Source organism: Anser anser (assembly GCF_964211835.1).
Source record: "Anser anser genome assembly, chromosome: 3".
Lineage (NCBI taxonomy): Eukaryota > Metazoa > Chordata > Aves > Anseriformes > Anatidae > Anser > Anser anser.
Window position 1 is genome coordinate 121,401,441 of NC_139722.1, and position 27,899 is coordinate 121,429,339.

At 45.2% G+C, this 27,899-nt stretch overlaps 1 protein-coding gene across 16 annotated transcripts in view; it reads right to left on the reverse strand.

The window, feature by feature from the left end:
- Positions 1-27,656, reverse strand: part of KIF16B (kinesin family member 16B) — a 158,143-nt gene extending 130,487 nt beyond the window's left edge. For 7 of the 16 annotated variants that reach the window (XR_014581686.1, XR_014581687.1, XM_083829140.1 and 4 more), the window contains exons 1-2: positions 21,251-21,292; positions 12,096-12,130 (exon numbers count right to left, since the gene is read on the reverse strand). Coding sequence is in view for 12 of the 16 variants with exons in the window: in XM_083829140.1 (XP_083685266.1) it covers positions 12,096-12,130; positions 21,251-21,277 (62 nt within the window). In the remaining 4 variants the exon portion in view is untranslated. Of the gene's footprint in view, positions 1-9,327; positions 10,061-12,095; positions 12,131-21,250; positions 21,559-27,559 lie in introns of those variants that run through there. The other 9 variants (XM_083829131.1, XM_083829128.1, XM_083829139.1 and 6 more) reach the window with 5 other exon arrangements.
- Positions 27,657-27,899: the final 243 nt, after the last annotated feature.

Sequence of the window (27,899 nt, forward strand, 5' to 3'; positions counted from 1 at the left end):
AAATATTCCCTTAGTTTATATACTAGTACGCACGTATCAGTTCTTGTATGAAGGACAACCTAGATTAAATGCCCTTAGCCATAACAATAAATTTCACCAACAATACTGAAAAGCAGTAGTTTAATCTACAGCAGGAAGGCTCTCCTGGAAAATGAACATAGGGGTGTCCTTGCACTGTCTTATGTCCAATAATATCTAGCTTTTCTTGGAAAATTATGCACGCTCATGGCAACACCTGCAGACTGGTCACTGCATTAAATCAGGTACCTGACCTGCTTTTTACATTTGTTTTTAACAGCACAATAGATAGACTTCAGGCCTAGCAGGTATCAACATAAGCAATTTTTTAACCACTAGCAACAGCTAGCTTTTAAAAAAATCACCGTATCCACACATGCCGCAATCAATGATCACATAACCTGAACAATATGTAAGCCTCAACCAGAAAGCTATCTCGATGGCTACTTCTCAGTTTGGTCTGTGCAGATGGAGTGCCAGACCAGGCTCGGTTATGGCCTCACCAGTTCCCTGTCCTGCATGGCTCTGAGCCGTGCACATGCGAACCCCCTCTTACACCTCTCTGTTGGCACTCTACAGGAAAATGTAGCAAAATCGCTTATTTAGCAGAAGCAACATAGACTAACCTCACACAACACCAAGTTGATTTGAGTGACATCCTGGAATTTTGTTGCCATTATTATGAAACTATAAAGTTTCTCTATGACTCGGCTTTTAGGCCACATGTTACTTTGCTTTTAATATCCTGTCTCTTCTGATTCCTTCTGTTGTTACTGCTGCTATTCCAAGTCATAAAGACAGTATTGACTTAACCTCTTGTGTACAGCAAAGCCTGATTCAAAGAAAGCAGATTGCTTCCCTGCAGTGTCCTTGGCTTTTGGGGTAGGGGGTCCTCTAATTTGAGATCCAGAACTGACAAACTGTGCCTGACCTCACACATCTGTTAGGCTCCCAAGTAATCCATAAGGCTGTTCTTCAGTCACTCTTTCCCTTAGCCGAGGCACACACAAGCAATCTGGATTGAAAAACAAATGACTTCAGTTACCTAAGTACAAATATCTGCCAAACATAAGCATACAGAAAAATGACTGGTGCACTCCAGGTTTTCGCGTCTCTCTGTTGCTTTATATTTACCATATAAACTTTGGAGGAAAGCCTTCATAAAGCCAGTATTTGAAGTGTCTGAGTGTTCAACAATAAGAACTTTAGCCCATGGGCAATTAAGATGCCTACTGCCATGCATGCTCTCCTTCTGTTAGATAACTCTGAAAAACCCTCTCTCAATAAATAACCCCGGCTTTGTATTTATAGCTACTGCAAAAGAAAGGACTTTGCTCTTCAGTTCAGCCAGCTGTTCTCTCCAACAATACCTGCCTTTCAGAGATACTCAGACTTCTGAGAGCCTTCTAGTCCAAGAGCTCAGTTAGGTTAAAACTGCTGAGTGCTAATCCCATTTATTCAAAAATCAGTCTTCATTTCAAATAAACAGAGCCTAAGAAACCGACAGACTCACCTTTCTCTTGCTTTGTTTCATTAGGAAAGTTACAACACAGAGACTCACCGCCCTTCTCTGCTGGTCTCAAGGAGCTCTCAACAAAAAGCAGAGTCTGAAAACATTTTATCATTCATCATTTTAGTGATATAACATGTAGGTAACCTGGTAATGTGCTCGATAATACTGAATTCAATGACCTAGGAAATGCTATTCTAAAGCCAGGCTTTCAAGTTCAAAATGCTTAAGATCATAAAGCTTTGGGGGTTAGAAATTGTAAATGAGGGCAGTTGAACCCTGCCGCCACACGTGCCCACGCTCCTGCTGTGCTCCAGCCACGCTGGCACTGGAAGGTCTTTGTTCCTTCATGCCATGGAGGGCAACAGAAGGAACAAGGTGGCGATTGTGACAAATCCCTCAGGCTTGAAAAACTTTGAAGCATTTGCATTAAGCACCGAAAAGGACAGAAAAATGAGCCCACATCAACAGAAGCACTGTGTGGGTTTCCTGTTCTCTCCTGGTTTATGCAGGCTAAGCTGTCGGTCCCAGCCGTTAACTCTTCAGGTAACGCGAACACAGCACTGTGCTCGAGCACCTTCTGCAGTGCTCAGCTCACCTCTCGCTTTGCCACTCGCTGCTGCGAGGATAAAGCTCTGCGGCTGGGGCTCTCCCTCCCCAATACACCTTGCTTTATCAATGAAAATGGCAAGACGCTGCTTTAAAGACAGTGTACTCAGTTTCGTTTTGGGCCTGCGTGTAAGGCCCTCTGCAGAGGAAGCCAGAGGCAGAATGGCAAAGGCAGGAGCTACTTAAGTCATCTACATCTAATCTCCCCTTCCCATTCACGCAAGATCACATCCTATAATGACTTTCTTCAAAGGAATTAGCTCTTCCCAACTGCCTGGGCCTTCGTTCCCCTTGGGAGATTGGCTCTTCCACAACCTAAACTATCTCATTAGCAGTAATTCCCTGGATACAGCTTAAGCTGATGCATTTTTAGTTTCATTCCATTATTCCCAAGATACTACGAAGAAGCCATAACTAAATATTTAATTCCTCTTTTCAACATTTAAGCCCTGCAAATATTTCTAGATTTGCATCTCCTTATCTATTCCAGCAGTCATAACGCATGAAGTACACATTTAGCTCGATATTTTTTGAATCAATGATTCCAGTCAGTTTTGTTAAGCTTTTCCAACATAATTCAGATAATGAGCTTCTAGAAACTGAACTTAAAAAGGCACCGACACAGGGGCTCACCGGGGGAAGCACAGAACGCAGCTTCTGTTTGGCCACGTGAGGTACATGCAAGCAAGAGCTGAACTCTGATCACACTCAGAAGTTCAAATTCATCAGCTTGCTGAAAAGCTTCAAAGATTAACCATCGAGGAAAAGGGCTCAGAAAGAAGAGGAAAACAAGTCACAAGCCACTGATGTCCAAAGACCATGTACTTTAACATAGGTGAGAAGTTCTGAAGAAACAAAACACCGGAGTGCTGGCATTCGTTACTGCTTGCAACCCTAAATTTCAGCTTGCTTCAGCAGCGCTGACATTTTTTATTGTGGAAAAGCCCAATGAGAGTCCAACAAGTTTTTCTAGAATATCCTGACCTGTGGCATCCCAATTCCCAGCCAACAATCATCCTTGCTGTTGCCGTCTCTCTTTGGCATTAACTTCTCATCTTAGCAAAGGCCACACTCTCGTTAGACCCTGCTCCATAACAGACATCCAACACCACATTTCACCACCCCTTAGGAAACCTGTGATGTTTGCTATTTAAGCTCTTGAAGAGGGCAACTGTTCTGTTTTACACTTGCAAAGCTCTCTGTACTACTTAAACACCTTTGGCATTTCCCCCCCAACACTCCCGGCTGCTGCTTCTTCCATTCCTACAGGGCCAGGGCTGAACTCTGCACCTACTACTTACTACCTTTAAGTCAAAAAAAAAACAACCTTAAACCACAACCATATCCCATGCTACTATATTGATTATAAGACTTCTGTCACCTCCTTCTTAGTTTTGCCACTGATAACCTGAACTTTTCTGTAAGCCCCCTACTCTCTTCTCCGTTTTATCTTTTCTAGTCCTTAAAAGTTTAAGGTAATGCTCTGCTATGAACAAGCTGTAATTTCTAAATTCATTTGCTCCAACAGCAAATTCTCCAGCCTTTCCCCCATTTTCAAAAGGTCTGCTTGCAGCCTTATAACATGCCTTACTACGTCCTGTCCTCAAGCATAATTCCCTTAGCTGACATTTAAAGGAACCCCACAATACCAGCACCTCTGTTTCCCAGCAATCTCTGTTAGCTCAATTGCACGTTGATTCCAAAATGACAGACCGCAGTAACAGTCACAAGCTACCATCGCTGAGACTTCCATCATCTTTGAGGGCATTTTTACATAGTTATAGATATCTACGTCACCATTTGCAGATGCCCGAAGAACCTGCGTTCTCTCCACGTTAACCCCACCTGGGAACCTGACCGTACCCACCGGGTATCATCAAGCCACTGCCAGACATTACCCATCTGTTAAGTGCATCTTCATTTGGGTCACTTAAAAGACAGCAATTATTAGGGACAGAAGATGTGTACACTGCCATGCTGACGCTCATTTCTCTGGTTCTCCGGTTCTCCCATGACTATGGGACCTATCCTGAAAAGATGAACATGACCATGTTGTAGGATAAAGCTATTTCTACTGTTTGCTTCTCTTGAAAAGATGAGATAATAAATAGAAAATAGACTGTACAAAACCACTGGATTTTTTCCAAGATCTCTTAGTATCAACTTTACCTGATACAAGAACTCAGACTTCAGCCTACACCTTTATGCACTGGTCCAACACTTACAAAAGAAATAGCACACTGATGATGGTCTATACACACACACACGCCTTATTTTCAGGGAGAGAAGTGTCTCTACTCTGGCAACCTTCCCGAAGGAAAAATCTGCTGGAGGTCCTTAAATGGGTTCAAGATTTTGGATGTAAAAAATGGCAAGGTGAAAAGTCACATTCAGAACAGTTAGTTTGTCTTGCCAACCTGGCATCAAACTCGATTTTTACTGAATTCAGGCTCCCCCACTGATAAAGGATGAGGCAAGAGAGAGGTACACTCACTCTAGGCACACCAGAGCCTCACCTATCCTTACAGATTTTTCAACTTCTTTTTATAATAGGGAAATTGTACATGATAATAAGTCACAAGCACCATTATTAAAACAGAAGTTCAAAGAGTTAACATAAGAAATAGCAAACTCTGCTTGCTGACAAATGGCTTATCCTCATTGGTATTGTCGTTTAAAAAGTGATAGTTTTGCACCATTTGGCCGTACTTAAGCTCTGAGTTACGCTTCTCCTATCGCTCTGGTGCCCCTTATGAACCGCAACTGGTGATCAATGCTCAGAAACAGACTCAGCAAAATTTCACCAGGCAATTCAGAAACAAACACAGTATTTAACTGTTGGTGTCCTTCCTTGTAATCATTTCAGCTTTTCTTACTCTACCTGCTATACTGATATTTTAAATATAAAGATGGAGTGTTTTGATAAAATAAATTCATGAAAATGAAAAATACCCACAGTAACATGTATTTTAGCCAGAGCAATTTATTAAGAGACACCAATGCATTCCTCTCTTCCCTGCATTAGAAATCCTGTAATATATTCTCCATTTATATGTCGTGTGTCTCAATTCCAAAAAGCATGGATAGCTAAGAAGAACTTTCACACTCCCAATAATCTCCCACATAAATCACTTTGAAACATAAGGAATACAAATTACAATTTCTGCTGGCTCTTAGTTGTTTACTTGTTTATCACTGCTGCCACTAAAAACACTCTAGTCATGTGTTTCTTGTAAAATGAAGCCCCTTACTTTATAGCTCTGTCCTTTGCAGTGCTATATTAATTCGAGCTGTTGAAAACTCTACTATTGATACTAAGGCTTGGATTGTGCAAGGAGTTATTTTTAAAAGATAATAAAATGTTGGTCCTATAAATCCCGGGGTACTCAGACTCCAGCCCTGAAGCTGAAGAGTTACTTAGACTTAACTGAGAGGCGTAAAAATGTAAAACCAAGTGGGACAGCCTCATGTGTAATGGCTAATATACAACTACAGCCTACACAACTAAGTTGTCAGTATTGGCATGGCTTTTAATCCAAACAAGTCCCAGAGTCACACGAAAGCCTTCTATAAGCAGTAAAACATCTTCTGTGTCTCACCACTATCAAACATAGAAGCTGTTAATCCTCGTGCAGTAACTGTGAGCGACGGCACAACCAGGTAGAGCACCACGGCTCCTGACCACACGTTTCTGCCAGCCCCATCAGCCACTTCAGGTTGTAGAGCAAATCTAAGGAGAGCTAAAGATTGATCGCTTCAAAAAATCAAATTGGAAATCCTATTCCATTATATTAGAAATAATAACGGAGCTGTGGGAAAGTCTACGAAGTTCATTTAAATAAATGTTTAAAAACATCGACAGCACTGGATAACCACAGGATGGTTTGGGTTGGAAGGGACCTCAAAGTCCATCCAGTGCCACCCCCCTGCCATGGGCAGGGACACCTCCCACCAGACCAGGTTGCCCAAAGCCCCATCCAGCCTGGCCTTGAACACCTCCAGGGATGGGGCAGCCACAGCTCCTCTGGGCAACCTGTGCCAGTGCCTCACCACCCTCCTAGAAAAGAATTTCTTCTTTATATCTAATCTAAATCTACCCTTTTTTAGTTTAAAGCCACTCCCCCGTTGTCGTATCCCTACGCCCCCAACCAAGAGTCCCTCCCCAGCTTTCCTGTAGCCCCCTTTAGGCACGGGAAGGCCGCTGTAAGGTCTCCTCACAGCCTTCTCTTCTCCACGCTGAGCAACCCCAACTCCCTCAGCCCGTCTCCATAGGAGAGGTGCTCCAGCCCCCTGAGCATCCTCGTGGATAAGCACGCAGGAGGAAGAACTTGCTGCAGTGCAAAGCCAGGAAAGGCTGCATATGACCTTTACTTAGTTTATTCAACTAATTAAATTCAGTAATTAATTTATGTGAATCCAAGAAACAGATAAAAAGCATAAAAAAAAAAAGGTTTGTTTTCCTCCATTACTTCATGAATTGAAAGCCAAACAGAACAGAGCTGCCAGGTATAAGAAACTGAGGTGGCATAATAATTAGTAATATCAACTTGATTCTTTCAGATACCATTCGCTTTATTACATATCAAAACATCTTCTCTTATTTAATCAGCGTATTCTAGGTGGTTTTATTTAATTGACATCCCCCTCCCCCACAAAAAAAAAAAAGTATAAAGGTGGTTTTCCCGAATACTAATTTAATTCTTGTTTTCACGCAAATAAAACGATGTAAAATGGAGCTACGAAGAGATTATCCCCTCGTTCTTCTTAAACGACTCTAAACAGTTGAAAGTAAGGCAACTTATTCATTTGAACTGTGCAGATACGGGAACATAGAACAGAGATAGAATTACATTAGACTTAATAGGATGCCAAATTTGGAAGACAATGGTTAGTAAGTGGTAGCCCAAACAAGTGTGCACAGTAAACAACCAGAAAAGTGCTTTCTCTATAATCCCATTATTTATTACAGAAAATGGCCATTCTGACAGAATCTCAATGAGAAACTACATTTTTTGAGACCACGTACAGGACCCTCCAGTAAAGTCCTCCAAATTACAGGACAATAAACAAATATTTCTAATGATAGGTTTAAAAAAATGAACCTGTAAAATAATGACCAAAATCATAAATTTTCCAGAGCAAAATGCACCAACACCCCAAGTTCAGCTCCCTGCAGATTTCTACTCTATGAAGAAAACGTAGTCTTAAAGCCAGCTGACAGGTTTTTACACGTTTTATAGAATTATTAAAATGTCAGCACGAACTGAAAGGCTGTCACTGCAATTGTATATTGAATTAGGGAAAGGAAAGATTAGACGGAGATTCACAAAGTAACTGAACTTTCTAAGCTCATGCTCACAATTGGCTTCAAAGCAGTAACTGTAAAGTAATTAGACACCACTTTTATTACATTATCCAGAGATACAGTCAAAAATCTTTGGGGTAACCTCTGTGTGATCAATTTGGGATGTTAACTGTTTATAGAAGAATGGTCAAGCGCTTTGACAATGACACTGAAATGAACAAATTCCTTCCAGGTCAAGCCAAAGAAAGAGAACAACAAAAATAAGTCACGGGAGAAGGGAAAGGAAAAAAAAAAAAAAAAGGATCAAAGCTTGTCATCGAAGCCATGGCACTGCAAGCAATCCCAAAACAACCCCCGCCCTGCCACATGATTCATTCCAAGATCCGTGTTCATGACTTATTACACAATTAGCAGGGGTATGACACCATACAGTGCAACTGCTCCATAATGCAGGAGTCTGAACAACTGTTCATTAACTCGGTCTTCTCTAATTAAAAATGACTCATGAAATAAGCTGCATTATATGACTAAGCTTAGAACAAACCAAAGCAAGTTTACAGACACACATGAAATCACATTTAACTCTATACAGTATCACGTTAAAGATTTTGGAAGCAAGCACTGCAGAATGAACGCCCAGTTGGGAAGTCCCTTTGAGCTGTCAGCAAGGCCCTTCCTCTAGGAAATCCTGCCGTGCTTACAGCAACGACCCATACAGCCAAGCATAGCTAAGCGAAGACACAAAGGAAACCAAGAAGAAAAACATGATTGCTGCCCCTGTCTTGCGGTTCACAATACCTTCACTACTGCAACAGGGGACAGCAGTGGGTGCCCAGCTTACAGCACGTGTTGGCAGTACCTCGAGCACGTCAGTTCGACACTGCCTGAAGATGAGCACCACCGGCACCGCTCCCGTTTGCCAGAGCCACCTGAGGTGCTGCTCGGTGCCACGCGGAACAGTAACCGTGCATCCAAAAGTCAGGGCTTGGGCGCAATATCCCCTGGCGCTGAATCCAGCCTCCTGATACGTACCATAAACATCAAGCACCGGCCTGCACATGGCAAGGTTTGAGCAATTTCAACAGGGAGGCTCTCTACTGCTTATTTTCAGTCAGAGAAAACTTCCCAGAAACTTTCAGAAAAAGCTTCTCCACAGCCCGCTCACTGCCACTCAGCACGTGGTGTCAGCGACCGTTTTCTTGGCTTGCTGCTTTGACCACAGCAGACCCTGGCCTGCCCTGCTCTTTAGCTCTTTCTTTTCCATCATACCACCAACTAATTTCATTGTTTTCTAGGTATGCGCTCTGGTCTAGCCCCATTCGAGCTGTCCTCTCACGCGTCACCTGGACGGCAGGTCCAGGGTCACCGTAATGCTGCTCTGCGATGACGCTCGCCGACTTCCACTCGCGCGGTACCAGCGTTGCTTCCAGTGCCTGCCACAACCACCAGCCCTCTCCTCTCCTGCCATTTTCCCTTTCCTCTCTTTTCCATCTCTCCGCACACGACGGTCGAACTGAATTCCTCCACGCTACCAAACGCTACACCAGCAAGTCCTGCCCGCGCCTTCAAGCCCCGCGCTGCCTGCTGTCGGGGACCCGCTGCGGACGAGCGACGTGCAGGTGCAGAACATCGCTGCGTGTGGGTGAGTGAAACCCGCGAGGGTGCTGGTGACGGGATTACCCAGCACCGCCGGCCTGCGACAGCCAGCTCCATGCCGGCGCCCCAGCTCCCTGCAAGCGACCCGCGCTACCCGAAGCCGACTCGGCATCGCCCCTCGCAGCCTGCCGCAACCTCACCGCCACGGGGCCGCCCTCCCGCGCTGCTTCCCCAGCAGCGGCCGACGAGCTCTGCCCGCCGCGGCTGCCCCAGCAGGGCCGGCGCTCACCTGCGGTTCATGGGCCGCACCCTCACGGCCACCTTCACCGACGCCATGGCGCGGCCCCGCCGCGCTCCCGCTGCCGGCCCGGTGCCGCCGGGCCCGAGGCAGGCCGCGGCCTAGCCCATGTCGCTGTGGCGCCGCCGCCCTGCCCCGGCGGGCCGCTACGGGGGCGCGGCGGGGACAAACGGCGGCAGGGCGCTGCTGCAGCCCGCCCTCGGGAGGGCAGGAGGAGGAGGAGGAAGGGCACAGGGTGGGGAGGAGCGGCCGCGGGTGGCTGCTGCTCGTGGCGAGGGCAGGGCGCCGCCCGAGGCCTCCCGCCGGGAGCTGGTGGGCTCTGTGTGTGTCAAAGCCTACCCAGCCGTGCGGGCAGAGAGCTGTAATGGTAACACGGGTGGTGCAGGCCTGCCCGCCACACTGCCCACCCACGGCTATCTAGGTGGATTCATGGCTAGATACACAGATGACTATAATATCTGTACACAGGATTGGTGCCAGCATCTGTCAATATCTGTACATCCGCAACATATATCTACGTATCTATACATCCACAACAGCCAGAGATGTTTTTCCATAAGCAGATCTATACATCCACAATAGCTAGAGATCTGTATCCATAAATATACATCCACAACAACCAGAGAGATCTGCACCGATAAATGGATCTACACGTCCACGTCCACACATCCCTACAGATTTCCACTGGTAACTTTTTTCTCCTCGTTTTCTCTTCCAAGCCACAAGCGGACCAGCTGCGAGCAGCCCCCAGCAGGAGCCCCACTGCCATGCAGAAACAGGGATGAAACCCAGCGTGGCCGTGGCCACCAGAGCCACTATGGTTCCCCCTTGTTGGTGCTGGCACAGTTCCTGAGGATGAGTGCAAGGTAGGTGAGCTCCTCCAGCACTGGCTCCAGGGGGGCAGCAGGACACACAAGAACAACAACAACAACAACAAAATAAGCAGGATTAAAAGTAATAATGCAATACATAATACATATTTTGGTCTGTTTGAAGCTGTCGCGGTCTGGAAGCTACACACAGGACTGAGACATCTGCTGCATGGACACAGTCAGTCATTGCAGCGTTATTGGCCTGAGAAGGCCTCACACCCCAAAACCTTATCTTCAGTGAAGACTCATCATAACAGCTGATCATATCCAAAAAATAGGAATGAGACGGGGGAGTCACAGGAATAGGGCTAAAAACATGGACTTGGGCTAGCCAAGTAAATCAGATAAATGCCACAAGTCCCCACCATCCGCTGGGGAGGTCCCATGGCAGAAGGACCACACTTGGCAGACACGGCACCGGCTCTGGGAGCACTGGCCCACGCAGGGGAAGTTGTGTGAGGAGCAGAGCAGTAGGAACAGGTGTCAAAGAAACAGAGGGAAGGGGAGGCTCCAAGTGGGATGCTAAGAGGGCAAGGTAAAGAGAAACATTAGCTAGTGAGTGGTTAGCGTAGGTGGCAGCCAGGGTCATGCAGGCTAATGAGATGACTTAGGAAAAGGAAGAGACAGACGGGCCCCATGTGTAAAACCTAAAGGCATTGGCAGAGTGTTAGGAAGAGAGACAGAGGAACACAGAAAGCCACGACAGAAGGGGTTTGGAGCCAACACAGCATGTGAGCCAGATGGGCAGAGCATGGGACCCCCCATGAAGGAACTGGGCACACTGCTGGAATTTTGTTGAAAGTTTTAAGGAGGACGTGGAAAAAGTGCAATGAGATGACAGTGAATACCACGTTCAAATTAGAAACAGAAGAATAAGCTAAAAAGTGTGTGTAGATAAACCTATACATGCATGCATAATAAAAGAATAAAAAACAATGGTAAAAATAATAAAATACAATATAACTATTTTCAGCATCAGCCAGAGATCCTAGAAAAGTGAAAGAATATGTACCCTAATTTGTAGAGCATCTACTAACTCTTCTCAGACAATTGTGCCTCTGCTAGCTCTGACCAACAAAGCTACAAAGCAAGGCCTCTGGTACAACCTTTCATTGACCACGCCTCCACATGCTGCTGTTCGAGGCATCCTAAGGCCAGCCATAAGGGCACGCAATAAGCTTCCCCACCTGGGCAGATCCTCCCATGAAATGGAAAATATTTTCCCATTTCCATAGGAAGCTTCCATTACAGATGGAAGTCAGAGCAGCTAATGCACGTGCAGCGCACCCAGGGTAAAGCAGCAAAATCTCCCCGGCTGCACTCTGATTGCAATTCAATCCAACACAAATTATGGCCAGGGAAGTGGCGTAAACAGTGTGGAATAGATTAGTCCATTCAGTATAACTAAGCAGCCCTCAGTTAAATATTGCTCTGGTTAGAGATGCTCAGCACCTGCACTACTTGCCCGTCTTTAACAAACATCCACAGGGAGCACAGTTTTGCTCCTTGGATCCATTTCTGTCTCTGTGGCTCTCTCCCTTCTAATGGCTCTGTTCAGCAATGAGTTAATATTTGCCTTGAAATTCATATTGTTTCAGTCTGACACATTCTCATACCAAGCACGTAACATCTTTTGCAATTTCAGTAACTACCATGTTAGTTGTAGAAGATGGGGATCCAGCAGGAAGTCTGCTTCCTTATGGATGCGTCCTGTAATTAAGCTTTTTGGTGGATGTTTGGAAGAAGGCTGAGCCTTTAGGGAAGTCACTCTATACACAGTCTGATTCTTACAAAAGTTGCCAGAATGTGATATTTTTGAGACTTCCATTCATAGATAAGTGTGTCGATATCAATGAAAAAAGCAAATATAAAGGCACACATACATACCCACAAAAGCGTTTCAACCTCCTTTCCTTGAAAACCTGGTGGAAAGCACAGCTGTCAGTTTCTAAGTATTAAATATTTTACACTCAGAAACCAGTGTCAAAGTTTGTAAACCAAAATCCAAACCAAACCCAAGAACACACATTCCCAAATACTCCTTTATTTCCCTGGCATAAAAGCATTTAGTAAAGACGTCACTTGGGTATGGTTAATGAAGCATTTTCAAGGTTCCTCCTTGTGTTACCACAAAGAGTTTCTGCTACCTTTCACTCCTGGTTTGGAAAGCCTGTTCCACCTGCTGTAGAAATTGGGCTTGGACTCAGAGATGGGACCTTTGGTGTTTCTGTGAGTCTCCAAAGGAGATGAACTGGGCTTCACCTAACTCCTGACCATAGTCTTCTGCACTTCCTTCTGCTCCTGGTTGGTGTAATTGACCTCTTGCAATGGATCTGCTCACTCAGAAACGCCCTCAGGCACACACTGTTGTCTCCTGGGGTTGTAAAACAGGTCACAAGGCCAGAAAATGATAGTCTGGACTTTAACGAGTGATGCAAATTCATTCATTCACACCCTTCAGATGCACCCTTCCCATGACTATGCCCAGCTTCCCTTACTCGCCCAGTACTTCCCACTTTATTCCCTCTACATGCAAATAGCATCAAAGGGCAGCAATTAACAGCTTGGCCAGTGGTGACGTCCTACCTGCTGTAATCCTCTTTTTTATCCCATTTAGAAATAGGTTTCTGAGAACATGCTGGTGACCATGACTTCTACCTGAGCTTGCTGAGATATCCATTCAGCTGGCAGCCGAACGGAGGGGACAGACAGACAGACATCTCCCCGTCTTGCGGGGAGCTTGCTGTGAGCTCCCACTCAGCTGCATACTCTGAGCGTGTATTTACTAATTTGATGCAGAAAGCCAAGCTGTCACCACTAAAGAGACCGATTTCACAAAGTGACATGAGGGTCCTCTGTGGCCATTGTTTGGGAACAAGGTATTATCTTGTCACAGTTACGGATCAATTCATCAGGCAAGTTATCTTTCTCTTGATTCCTGTGAAGTCTTCGGGGAAAAACACACACTCAGCTTCCTCCTGAGGCCTGCTGCTCCCTGGCACGGTGAGCCACAGGCTGGGGGTGCTTTTAAAATCTACCTTGCCATGCAGAATTAGCTGTCATTTCTGCCTTCCCCATTGAGACTTTTGTGAACTTCTTTATCTCAGCTACAGGAACTGTCCTCCTGGCCAGGCTGCTGGATTCTCATTGTGCTGTCAAATTCATGAGGAGCAAACAGCATTGCCCCTACCCATTGACATCCTCCTCCTCATCCACATACCGTTGTCTCTGTGGGCTCATTCTCTAGCTAACATTCAGGTGTGTATTCACACCCGCTTGGCACAAAACATGCACCTGTGCATCTCCATTTTGAACTCTGCAGAAACAAAAGTGAGCAGCACGCATCCCTCCATGAGGTCTGCAGTGGGTGTGCAGTGCCATTGCTGTCACTCTTTGGTGGCCGTCCCCGAGATGATGCTTCAATTCAGGCAGGTGCGCTTGTCCTGGCTAACTTCTACATGTGGTGGCTGCCACTCTGCTCCCTTGGGGGCTGCCAAAGATGCTTCATATCTTCCTGGTGGAGCATCCAAATGGAATCCCCCGATGGTTGAAAAAGAAAGGTTTGCACTCTATTAAGAATTAAACCAAGTGCTGCACGAATCCACATTAAACAAGGAGAATTATCCAATTTCCAGCAGGGCTCAGCAGGCAGTTTCAAGTAAATAAGTATCAAGCTGTCAGCTTGAAATTCTCCTTTGGAGCCATACAGTTTTAATGAGCTACCACCAGTGCTGGATTTTGGCACCTTCCCCTTTGCTCTTTCACACAGTTGCCTTTTTGCTCTCAATGAAACACTGGGGATGGGGATGCTGGGGTCCTTCAGCCAGCCCATCTGGCAGGGCACTGCTAGCAGCTGAGGCTGGAGCCGGGAGTTTTTGGCAGCCAGATTTTGGTCACCTGGAGCCCAGCGGCTCAGGGAGAGCAGTGGCAGCAATTGCAGCAGAGGCAGCAGCACCCAGTGCCAGCGTCACATCAGGCTGTGTGCCAGGCTGAGTGCTGTCCTGGCCACCGTTTGGGAAGCCCTGTGAAGCTCTAAGTGTCAGTGGGCCCGTTTCCCTCATGTCTTTCCTATTTGCATCCCTCCCCTTGACCACTGTGGTTGTGATACCGATGACAATATACAACACAACACGACAACTCCTGCTCGTGGCTCATCCAGCAGCTGGATGTCACGGCTGGCAAACACCTTCCTCCTTCCCAGGTGCCCCCCTTCCTGGAGAGCCCTGTGCCCATCACCGTGTTTGGAGGCTGCACCAAGATTTGTTTGCACAGGACATCGGTGAGCACAGAGCAGCTGCTGTCCAAGCCCATTTCCACTGCAGAAAGCACATCCACTGGGATTATTTGGATTCCTTGCCAGAGCAGAAAGAGAAATGGGTGGCTGGGTTGAAGGGTGACCTCGCTGATACCCCTTATGCAGACCTTTGTGAAATGAGAGAGGGTGCAAAGGGCTAACAGCCATACTGAGCATGGAGAAACATCTGTGCCCAAAACTGCCTGAGCTCGTTTCTCCAGCAGAAAGCTGGCACATGCTTCCCGCTGGATGGTGCAGAGGATTTCCCAGACAATTCCTCCCTCTGTCCCAGGGAAGCAGTGGAGAAGGGCTCAATACACTGTGCTGACCAGTTCTGCCCAAGCAGGAGAAGGACCCACCCCAGCCAGCAGCTCCTGGCTCTTGCACGGAGCTGGAGAAGCAAACCCAGGGACATCCTCAGCACCTCGTCCTGCAGCCAGGGAGGCAAGGAGGAGCTGCTGCAGGGGCAGGAGTGGGGAAAGGGCTGCAGCTGAACACACAGGGGGGTGGTGAGTTAGTGCCAATGCAGCATTTGGGTACAGGCAGCTGAATTTTCTGCACGTAGAAAGTGAGCAGTGCTGCTTGTAAGGCTCCTTCTGGATCTGCTGTTAGTGCTGCAGTAGAGACTGCACCACGCTGGGCGTCTCCCAGAGAAGATGCGTGAGTACATCTCTCCGCACAAGGGGCAGTGAGATGCTCTGTGGGAGCAGCAGGGAAACAACTGCTTCATGGTGCTCACCTAACCAAGAGTAAAGCCCAGTTCCTGGAGCAGAGATCACTTCCTTCAGCTTGCCAGGTTGAGCATCAAGATCAAATCCTCTTCTGGACCGCACAAAAGAGGTAGCAATTTGTAAATAACCTTTGAATTTCACCATCTGGGAGAATTAATCAAACCAAAGCTGGAAGAAGCAACCATTCAAACTGCTGGATACGTGGCACCGTTTCCAAGTTCTCTTAGATTTGACCCAGAGCTGAACCAGAACAGCTCCAGCCAAAGCTTAGAGCTGAATCCACCACTCTGCCTCTCTGCTCCTTCAATCTACTGCTAATTGCTTCATTTATTCTTCTGCAAATTGATTTCCCTTTTCCTGCATTTTTCATCTCCCTTTAGTTTCAAAGAATTTTAAACCTACTTCATGTGGGAATAATCACATGAAGTACATAAGAACAGAGAAACAAATGTAGTGCTTACATTCATATATATTTTACAGGAAACCACTTTCCCCTTTGACATACAGTTGTCACCTCAAATCCTACCCGTGGAAACACAGCCTCTCCGTTTCTATTTTATACTACTAAGGAGAGATGGCTTTGCACAACAGGAAAAGTTCGTCCTATCCCGAAACTTTTCTCATTACAAGGAGCACTCAGGAGTTTCACAGAGTACGTTCCAGCATTTTAAATGTATTGTTGGCTTCTCAGAAATGAGCTTGTTTTTGTCCCCTCTCCCTTCACTTTCAGTTAAGAAGCCTGACAAGAAAAAGTATGGTACATAGAAGTAGAAATGAAGAATAAGTGGTTGTAGTTGACATTTAATTTCTGCACAGTTGGAAAGAGAAATGAGACTGTCTATTGTTCAATCCATTATTTTTCCCAACCAACCAAGAACGTAGCAATTTGTTGTTTCTTTATTAAATATAATAGGGAGATGTTCTGATAATTTTTCCCTATCAAGTTCTTATTATTTACAACTCATGTACGGTGGCAGCCTCTGAGCTCTCCATTTGCTCCGTTTTCTGTTACATCATTCAATTAACACAGGCAATCTGTTATGTCAAAAGGTAATATGACAGCACTTGATAAGCAAGCCACAGAAGTCTCTAATAACTTCTAATGAATTATTGCAATGCTGTGTTTAGAGACGCTCTCTCGGAGGCACCCTGGGATTTACACGACACATTAACACGTAAGCTGTCTCTGGCTGGTGCCACTGAGTTAAGAAGTCTCACTGCTCGGTACCAAAAATAGCCACGCATTTCAAGTCTCTCCTTATAGAGATTAAAGAAAAAGGTGTGAAAAAGCATTTCTGTGGAGGAGGAATCCTCCCATTTGTGCCCATTTTACAGAAGCGTTTATTGCTGTAATTGTCTTCTCCACAGCTAGCATTAAAGAGGGAAGAAGCGTGGGGCTGCGTGGGCTTTCTTTGAGGCTTTTCAATGAGTCATGAGATTCAGCAGCTACCTGTTGCCATCTCACATCCAAAGCCTCAGAACAGAGGATGCTGATGGCGACCACCTCATCAGCAAGAAAGAAAAGCTGCGAGGTGCACGTCTGGCCTGCTAGGCCCAGGGATCAGCTACGGCTGCCGTCAGGGCATCTAGGTCTAAGGCAGGAAAGGGTCCTCCAGGTACCAGCCTTGGGGAACAGCAGGCTGCAGAACAAGGCCATGAGTTGTGTGGCATAAGTTAAACAGCGTGAGATGTTTAAGTGGAGGACTTGTTAGTGTTAGGTCAGAGGTTGGACTCGGTGATCTTGGAGGTCTCTTCCAACCTAGATGATTCTGTGAAGTCTCTCTGGAGGCCACAAAAGGTTTGCTTGATGTCATACAGAAAGTAATAATTCAGCTTTCATTCTGTATTTCCCATGTTATTTCTGTTCCTACTCAGGCAGAAGCTCCCTTTCCCTTTTCCTAGAAGGGCCGAGGATGTGAATTAGTGAACACCTTACACTACAGGCTGAGGGCAACTGATAGTCAACAGCCACTTGAGTCTGGATGCTGGAAGGTCATGGGCACAAAAAGCATAGCTGCCTCTATTTCACTGTTTACTCCCTGATCTTTAGGAGCTACTGGAATTCCAGTGGAAATTAAAGTTATTATAGCCCCCAAAAACAAACAAACAAAACAAACTACCTGGAACCTAGGAAAATATAAATGGATATGAAGTCTAAGGTAAAATTCTGAAAATCATTGAGAAATCTCGTATTGACCTCAGTACAATGTGATCAATATCTACAGGGAAAGACAGACGAATGCATTCTTGGAATAACGCTCCCTGAGAAAACACTTAGAGGATTTGGACAAGCCAAATTCACTGAGAAAGATCGCTCTGAGTTAGTACAGTGCACATTTATTTCCTAATACAGTGCTTCTATGCGAAGCCTTCTTGTATTTAATGTTAAGATTAGGATCGGTAGAAAAATAGTCTGAGTACAGGTCAGCTTTTTGAAGATAAGCCTTATCTGTAACCCCCGGGGAAGGAGATGGTGTAGGCCTGAACTGCTGAATATGCTAATATCCATAAGAAAACTATTTCAGAAGGTACTTCAAAGACAACACACATCTTCAAAGGATCTACGGATTCCACTCGATTGGAATGAAATATTTAGGCGCTCCGGAAAAGCCATTTTCCTGATACTTGCTCATGAAAAATAAACATACCCGGCTTTCTAATAAGGCTCGAAGCAATCAGCAGCGAGCCAAGTCTCCTGCCCAGCGTGGCAGCGGCAGAGTCACGCTGAGAATTTCAAGGGACCAAAGAGAAGGCCACAACACAAATAGCAAACAGAGGCAGGCGCGTGGTGACAGATCGCTACCTGGGGCTGGCGAGGGCAGGCGGTCCTCTTCTGAAGAAAGGGGCATATGGGGAGCACCAGCACGAGAAGAGCTGTGGGCTGATGAATGCAAGCTGTGTTCCTGTCTGGGGTGGACAAGGGAGGATTCAGCCCGCCAGGGGGGCAGCACAAGCAGCCCACTGCAAACATCCATCCCTGCAGTTCCTGCCAAGCCCCTGGAGATGTATAGAACTGACTCTGCTTTCCCCCCCAAGAAAAAATAAACATGATGCAAAGCTGCCATTAGTCTCAAAGGCCGGTTTGGCCTGAGTAAGGAGGAAGGACCGCAGGACTTGGCCTCTTCTGAAAGAGAGCTGGGTAGGTAGAGCTTGGTGTGCTCTCCAAAATCCCTGCCCATGTTGCTTCAGTTGCAGATCGACCCCCACAAAGAGAGCATCCCTTCACGGTGTGCCGGGTACTGAGCCCTCAGAAGGCACTGACCACTCTTCCTCACTCGGCAGTGGGGGACGGATCTCGTTCACTGTCCACGAGCAGAAACGGAGATGTTCAGACAAGTGCATTGAACAGCTCAACCAGCTAAAAATAATAATTGGGAAGTGGCATATATTACAAAAGAGTGTTTTAGGGAGAATTTAGCAAGAAGCTAAACACTACCAGAAAGGTTTTTTCTCTTCCAAGTTGCCAGTGTTACCCAGTCCTAGTTTCTTTTAGAAATAACCTTTACTGAGCAGAGATTACTTGTTTATTATCAATTATTTCTTCAACTTGTAACATCATTTATTTTTTAATAATAACTGCAAAGTGCATTAGACGATGGTTGCTGTAATCTATACTCAGATCAAGTCAAACTAAGTATTTTAATGAAACTACAGCTTGTAATTTTGACTTCATTGTGTTTCAATGAGATAAAATTAGATTAGGATCACACAGACCATAACACGAAAAACAGGCTTTGTGTCAGTAATTGCATATAGAGGTCTTTAACATGAATGAGAAGCATGCATGTCCAGAGCAAACACAACCTATTCTCCCTCTAGTAGCCAATATTTCTCTTAAAAAAAAAAAAAATGGTGTGGAGATAAATTGTACTGTGCTGCAAAAGCAATGTCAAAGCAGAGTGAAGAACCCTAAAACTGCTCTTAATTTCAAGTGTCTACCTTTCTGCTTAGCACCATCTCCCTAGCTGATACAACACTGCTGGGCAAAGCCAGCCACTGAGATCTTGTATGCTCATGCATGAGCTCCAGCAAGAATCATCTGTTTTAAAAGCACAGTCAGAAGGGTTTTGTTGGAGAGGGGCCAGCTGCATTTCAATCGCTGAGCTATGGTTCCAGCAAGAAAGCACTAGAAACATTTCTGATCTGCCATATAATCACTGCATTAAAGAGTCACCACTCTTCACTAGAGTTCAGAGCAGAAGAAAAACTAAGGTACAGAATTTTCTTTTTAGTATTATGTTTAAGTATTTCAATTGCTATAGTTTACATGTTTGTAAACATGTACGAGATGTAAACGAGATGTAAGCAGTGCTACAATTATTTAAGGTAATATCACTTTCCTGAGTAGCAAAAAGTTGTGTATAAACACATAGAACACTAATACAGTATTTCAGTGATACCTGACGGCACTAAAAACCCGTGATAGCATTTATGTTGGATATAAGAAGCATCACTGCTGCTATAATGATGATGGCATCCTTAGAAAATGTACATGGGATATTGTTGTACACATACTTTCAGATAAGCATTGCCAGAGAGAATTTATGTTTTTCCTCCTTGCCTTGGGATAAATATGGTGATATTCTTATTGGCAATAACAATTCACGCTGCCATATAAAACATCCGGAGCACCCACTCAGTGAAGACAGAAAGCCCACTGCAGGGGCGGTGTTGCAGCGCGGCTCCTTCTGCACAAGGAATTTGCAGCCCGGACAGGGAAGGGGGATAAAAGAGGATGGCAAGAAAGAAGGGAAAGGAGATGCCTGCAGTAATGCTACGAGTCAGCGAGCAAGAACAGAGGTTTTACCAACAACACACTCACAGCTGAACACCCGGGTCCCACAGACTGATCAGGAGGGCACAGCCACTGCTCAGCGTGGGTCATGTTGGAAAACTGCAGAGCAGCTCCCAGCACATCCCCAGCTAATCCCTCCCCTGTTTAACGAGGAGGGGAAGACTGACAATATAATGGCATGTGGGCATTTTATCTCATGTAGCAGCCCCGTCTGGCATGCTCGGGAAAAATGTGTCCTGCCTCTGAACAAAAAGCAACCTGCTCATGCATGAAATTAATTCTAGTAAAGTACTGAAATTACAGTCAGTGCAGTTTTAAGGTGTATTTACCATTCAAAGGCTGAAATGAAACTCCTTATATCTACACACGGGCCAAAGACATGATGTTAATCCCACATGGCAAAGCTGCGGCAATCGAGATGTTCCTGCACGCTGACAGCAGGAGACATGGGCTGCTCTGCTCCTGCTCTGCCCATCCCTCCACTCCCAGCAGCTGTGGCTCTGCTGACACCAACAGCAAGGGCAGGATGAAACCAAAGGGCCTGCTTCAAAGCAAGCACGGAAACAGGGAGAGAAACACGCAGGAAAAGGGTGGCTGGGCACCTCTGCAGCAGGCACTTTGTCCATGCTCTGTCACACCATTGAATTTAGCACAGCAAGTGGCCTTTTCCAAATTAACGTAGATAAACTCTTCCTGGGTGTGGGACCTTTTGCTAGCAAGTTTTAGTATGGCTGGTAGGGCTGATTAAAGACAGGAGTGATTTGACCCTAAGTGAGGATCCTCAAGAGCCTAAGAAATACCAGATGCCTTGGACACTGACAGTGCTTGCAAGCTAAATAAGGATCCCAATTTTCAGCCACCCCGTTTGTGACACAGTCCAAAGTTATCTCTCAGTTATCAGTCCCGAAAGACATCCCTTTGACTGATGGTTGCTCTGTCACAGACATCTGCCAGGCTTCCACCCACCACAGCCAGCTCAAGGTCAGATTTCATCCCCCTGATGAAAGAGTCCCTCCTAATTGGGGGGGAAACAGGGAGGCATGGCAAGAAAGTGCTTGTTGTCAGAGAGCGGCAGCAGCTATACCCATTACCTGTTTCACAGGGCCATCAGTTTTCCAGGGAACCATCTCACTTTTTCCCTGAATCTGTTTAGACGAGGCCTCTAACACAAAGGGAAACACAATGCTTTGGGGCTGTTTTGTTCTCTGTTAGAAACTCCCACCTGATGGACAAGCTCTGCCTCTTTCATCTCTGCATTTTCACGTCCCGTTGGCTGGAAAGGTCAAGACGCCGGGCACATTCGCTCAGGCTCCTTCCCTCCGAAGCCGGGCAATACCTCTCACAAGATTGGTTTTGCTTCCCTCAAGAGATACATTTACCAGAGGTTAGGGCGCTTTCTTTTTTTCCTCCTTTGGAGATGATTGCTATCAGCACTGGAGGAGCCTCCCAAGATTGCTAAAAGGAAATGTCATATCACAGTATCTAATTTCCAAAGAGATGCTACAAATAGCCTCTCTGTGCGCTACCGAGGAGCTGCCTTTCACTGCAGCATTCACGACTTCTGCATTACCTTTTCAGGGAAGTCTCATTATTTAAGCATTCCTTAAGAGGTGCTATTGGAATAATTAAGACCAAGATGTCGGCCTGCTGCTTTCAAAATGACGGCAAGTAAAGACAGCAATGATAGTCCAGCTGCTGAGAGGAGAGACAGCTCTCCGGGGTGATGGGCACTGTCCGCAGCAAGGAGACCCGCAGCTGCTGCCGACGTCCTTCGCCCGCATACTGATCCAGCTGAACTGTGCTTTCCACCGGGTATTTATAAAAGATGTATGGAGTCATTTTAGAAGAGCCATACACAAAAATTGCTTTCCCTGAAGATTAAAGAATAGAAAGTCTAAAAGCAGCCTCGGACTTTCATTATAATCAGCCCTTTGAACTTGCAAGAAGTCTCCTGCAGCAGATTCCAGAGCCCAAGGACACTGTGAACTTTTCTCTATTTCTCAGGGCTTTTCCCCACTTTGAAAATCCCAGCCTAATGACAAAAGACAAGAGTGAGAAAAAGCTGTTGCTTTAAAAAACATACTTTCAACTTCTCTGTAGTCTTTGCCACAGCTGACAATACTTCTCTTGCACAAATTTAAACACATTTTGCTGAATGACTGGTAAAAGACAAAGAAGGAGACTCAAAACCTTACTAGAATTCATTACCCTTACTAGGAACTGATGTTAATCCTTTGAAAGTCAGCAGGACAGCAGAAAGTTCCCTGTATGGGACAGACCATTAAAAAAACTACCCTCTTGCAAATGTAGATGTGAACCTTATGTCTTTCCCACTGAGCAAACAACAGGAAATAAGGCAGAAGGAAAAACAAAAACCCTCCATATTTTGGTAAAATCCTATACGTTACATTACATCCTGTGACTCAAAGATATTTTCTTAATTCTGCTCACACAAAAGCCTGTATAGAAAAGCCCTTTCTTAATTGACTAGGTCCCTCCTTTGCCTTTTGTAGTAAAAATACGAGCATCTCTCTGCTTATTAACCACCGCTAACACCTGGTGGTCCCTGGTCCTTGCAGAGGCAAGTCACTATGGCCATACTCCCCACATCTAAGGAGCAACCAGTACAAATACTTTATGCACAAGCACAACACCCTATAAAACTGCATGTGAAGCAGCAGAAGACATTTTTCAGAGCTCTGGGGTGATGCTGTTGTTGGATGGGGTTTTTAATGTTCTTCATTTCTAGAAAACTATTAGTGAAATGACCTTCCAAAAATCCCTGCCAGCCTGTGCACGCATTCATGTTTGCAAATGATAGAGATCTCGTGTCTGCGAAACACAGGATTAATGCAGCAGCCCCGTATCCCTATCATCAAGCTGGCATTGCTATACTTTCATTACAGTTTCCTGGCAACAAAGCACCCAGGCACTTTCATGAATGCTAACAATTCTTATTCATATAGCCTCTAGACATTTCCTGAGAGCCTTGCAGAAATGAATGAGCATATCAGTGTTATCAGCTCCTGGAATATCAGACTCAAACACAAATCATGGGGTTTTTTTCCTGTACAGGAAAAGCATTATTAATGTGATTTTATCTAAAAATCACTTCTGTTTCTTTCTAGACACAGCTTTTTTGGAATCATAGCATATTATTTCACCCAGAAATATAACAATACCATTTCTGCTCCAATTGTGAAGAATAAGTCTGATTTTATCAGTACGTTTGGCTCTATCAGTTGGATAGTTTGATTGTTGGATTTTTTTTCCTCCCAGTTTACAGGATGAATGTGTGGTCATGTGAGAAGTCTAGCACTGGGGATAGAAGACATTTATTTTAGAAATGAATATAATTAGTATTTCCCTTTCTAAGCAGAGGTATCATTTCATTAATATAAAGACTAGAAGACAAAAAACAAGCTGCTACACTTTCTTCTATCTGAGTGATACCACTCTCAAGTCTTTTTAGCACAGAACTAAGGCAGAAGTAACTAAAGGCAGAAAAGCAGATGGAGACGCTTGTTGTATTTTATATACCGTTGTGAATGCACAACGAGAGAGGATTGCTCCCTTGCCAAGCAACTTCTCCTTGAAGTCCAAGCAGGCACGGGATGAGAAAGACCAACAACGCATAAACTTTCAAATGCACATTTGTGTTTTCAAATAGAGCAGACTTCCTTCTTTTCCTTTCCTCCCCCTAGTCAGCTGCCGTTTTGGAGGCTCTGAATTGAGCCTAAATCCTTGCAGCTGATATGGGGAGAAAAGGAAGGGGCAGAGCCCTCCTGCAGCAGTGTGATGGTACCCACTGGGGCTGCACAGAGAGGTTCTTGCCTTTCTGCCATGCCATGAACTTTGCTGGGCACCAGCAGCTCTTCTCAGCTGCAGTTGTTGGCTGAAGCAGTATGCACCAGCAAGCCCTTGCTCAGTCTAGGAAACCTGAACAGATTAAAAAGCCAAAAGAAAATGGATAACCAAAAGCATCACCTGCATTAGGACAAGTTTTGAAGGTCATGGAAAAAAAAGAGAAAGAATACTAATCCTCATTCTTGGTTACAGAGAACTTCTGCCAGTATTTTAATACGAGGCTTCTCTCCTTCATTCCTGCTTTGCTGGTTGTCTCAGGTTATGCAGAGTATCTGCAGCCATCTGGCCCCAGATGGATCTATCATTCACCCCCCACTCCCCCCACAGTGCACACATGCACTGTGCCTGCCTTCCCCAAGGGCTTGCTCATGCCTAACTGCCGTCAGTTTTACAGCACGCAGATACAGAGAAGATGCATTGCACAGTCCCATTATCAAGAAAAAACACTATTGACAAAGAACCAATACAGAGGTTTGCATTGATGCTGTCAATATTGTTAATACTTCAAAGTCCTAAGGCAACATTTTTTTATCTTGGGGAAGAATCTGAGCATACCCTTGAACAGACAATTTTCTGTGCTTTTCCCTCTGGCAGCTGGCTCTTGTTTAAAGTCAGGGCAAAGAAACCTTCTGGGTCATTAACATTGTTCTATGACTGTCTGCATAGGGAGTTTTTCCCCCCCAACGATTGTTTTCTCGGATAAAACTGTCCACGTAGTGAGAAAGTCTGTGAGTAATGTGTTTCAATCACACTTAGCAGATATAAAGGGTTAGCAGCCCCTTTATGTAATATATAGCTCTGACTGTGTTAGCCTAAAATGAGTTTAAGATGGATTCCCTGAAGAAACGGTTCAGGGCATATAATCTGGCTGCCTAGCAGTATTTCTTGGGGTGACAGCAGCCCTAGCTGACTTACCCAGGCTCAGTGGCTGTGGAGCCAAGTTGCACGAGGACATTTCTTGCATATAAGCAGATATCCCACAAAAAATGTAAGTTTTTATTCTTCGGCAAGTCCTTTGGAAGCCAATCCCCACCAGATGAGCCATAACACAATCGTGCCCTGTGTGGTCTTGGTACACAGGGGCAAGAGACGACACCTTTACAGCCACAAAGGACTGGAGAAGTCACACACAGTACAGAGACGTGAGTGCTGGACACCTAGGAGCAATATTCATCCTCTCCTCGTCGATATACCCACTTAGGCTAAACAACAGGCTACTCCCTCCCCAGGGTATGGATTTCTCCATTGCAAGACTGCTCGAAATTGAGAGCTCAAGATCTGCTGAAGTCTGAAAGGGCAATGACAGTCCCAAGTCTTGTTTGCTGCTTAGCTATAAAGAGCAGGCAAGGATGCAGCATGATAAAGTCCAAGTACAACTGATTACTCTCCCAGACATGTTTTGGACGCCAGTTCCCACTCACACTCTCTGTTTTTGGGAGGTTAGAGGCAGAGCTGCCAGAGCTGAGAAGCTATGGGCTGTCCCTCCTAGGGCTGTTTGCAAACCAGCGTCTGGTGCTTGGAGGGAGACTGTCAGAGGGAGGCTTTGCTGCGAGCCCAAGCCTGGTAAAGGAGAGTGGGAGCAGAATTTGGGGCTTTATTCAACATTATTAATAGTGCATAGGACAGACTACAGCATTTTCTGTGGAAGAGGGGAAATTTGTTTTCTGTGAACCAAATTTAGGTTTAATACTCCTTGGGAATGTTTAACACTGATTTATAACGCAGTGTTAGCGACGACTATTCCATAACCCATGGACTAGTTAAAACCCAGACAATAAGAAAACCAAAAGGTTTCACAATTCGCAAACAGAAAAAGACTACACAACTCTACATTTTTAGATAAGAGATTTTACGTAACGTGGAAAAGGTAGCATTATATTTCTAATGCTATTCCAGGTTTGGGGGTGCCATATAGGAAAAGGCAGTGTGTTTTAAGGCAGTGCTACCCAATAGGTATACCTTCACTGACAAACTCACAGAAACAGACTCAGCTCTGCCTGCTGGTCCTGCCCTGCAGCTCTCAGGCTGAGGAGATGCCCACACCGCCCTGGGCTCAGCAGGGCTTATGGCATCTCTCCCAGTAAAAACCGCGGTTACAAAGGTAGCAGTGGAAGTGGGCAAAAAGGTAACAACAGCAGCCCAAGATCTGGCTGGAAGGACAAATGGAAAATAGCCACCGTGCTGCAGCAGAGCCAAGGGAAAAGCTGCAGTGAGGGAGGAGATTGTCATCTTGTTCAGCTGAGGCTCAGCAAGTGGCTCAACTATCACTTCTCCTGTCTACGTTACAGACACAGTTCTCCATGCCTTCTTAGAGGGCTTCAGTGCATACCTGAATCAAGTATCGGAAAGAGAGAAACCTGCCATTCCACTACCCGAGATCACCGGTCGCGTTGCAGAAGTCACCTTTCTGGGCTCTTGTCACCATGATGCTACTGCTACTAGAGCTAGCTAAATCGCTGCTAGAGCAGAAATGTCTCCTTGTGCTGGAAATCACATCTTTGGCAGCAACACAGACCTCCCTTTAGACAGCAACCGTAAGATCACAATTTTACATTTATCTGAAAAAACTACTAGCCTCAAAGGTTTTTGTGACATCTTCATCCTCCTGTTCTTCCGATGGCCTGGCCTCATCTTCTCCATACCTAGTCTTAGCAGGAGTTTCTCTGCTTTCTAAATGATCTGACTCTCTAAACCATTTTTTCATCTTGGTTAGGGGTGCAACTGACACTGGTACAGTTTATTTCCCTGGCTCAGCCTTGGGGCCTGTTTTAGGGCTTGGAGTAGCCGCTGGGCCTGTCTCAGGGGTTGAAGTGGCCACAGGGTCTGTCACTGGGGTTATACTGGCATTGAGTGCAGCTCGGTAGGCACAGGCCAAGCCCCAACACGTTGCACTGATTTGTGGATGTCTGGTACTGCCAGGGCAATGACACACCTTTCTCAAGCACTCCACCAGTATTTTAGGGGTTTTTTTTTTTTCAGTTGTTCAGGGGTGAATTTCCAAAGCACAGGAGGTGCCCACTCCTCTAGATACCTGCCCATATCCTCCCCACTCTCCCTGCCACTCCTAACTATCCTGCCTCAGGACAGATCTCTGGATGACACTCTTAAGTATTTGTTTAACCTTAGACAAAATCTGCAGTGCATTCAGGAGACACAACGATAAGAACATGCTGGTCTGAACATCCCAAGGTCAAAGGTCAAAAATCCCATATTCAAAGTTTTGGAAAGCTACCATAACTCACCTGGAGGAGAAGAAAGGGAGAGTGAACAAGTGGGAAAAAACATCTTCCCATAACCCTACCTCAGGAACTATTAACAGTTACACTTTTCACTCTTTTTCTTCAGGGAGATAATCTATGGAGGGGGTCAGGGGGAGACATCCAACAATAGTTTCTTTCTTTAAAAGTTATCTCCTTGAAACTGTAACTTCTAGTAATTTAAAGGCTTTTGACTTGCATATTGCAAAAACAGCATTTCATTTATGAACAGCACATTTTCACAATTTCCATCTAGTGAAAGTAACAATAATGCTACCAGTATCTATCCAAACCTCTTTCTACTTACCACAAGGCAAAATTTGAATTCACATTAAGGCACCTTTTTCACGCAGCCTGTTGTTCAATCTTAACAAATACTTAAGAACATTCTTCAAAGTCAGTCTTACCTGTATGCAATTGAGCTTTTGAGGTTGTGGTTTGTTTGTTTGTTTTTTAGGACTAGGAAGGGAGCTTAGAATCCACAACCTTGTGGAACAGGCTCATCTACCTGGCTTCAATGTTTTAAGGTCAATTGCTCCTTATCACTAATAGAAATAACCTGACATAGGGGCTTAGTGGTTAGAGTTGACCTAATTAGTTAACTGCAAAAGGTGCACAAGGGTCATATTTCTGTTAGTCATTCTGTGAGGAAAATTAGTATAGAGCCTCTTGAAAAAAAATAAATTAAATAAATAAATAAAGGAAATGACCTTAAAGGCAAAATTGCTGTCATAGATTTTTGTCTGT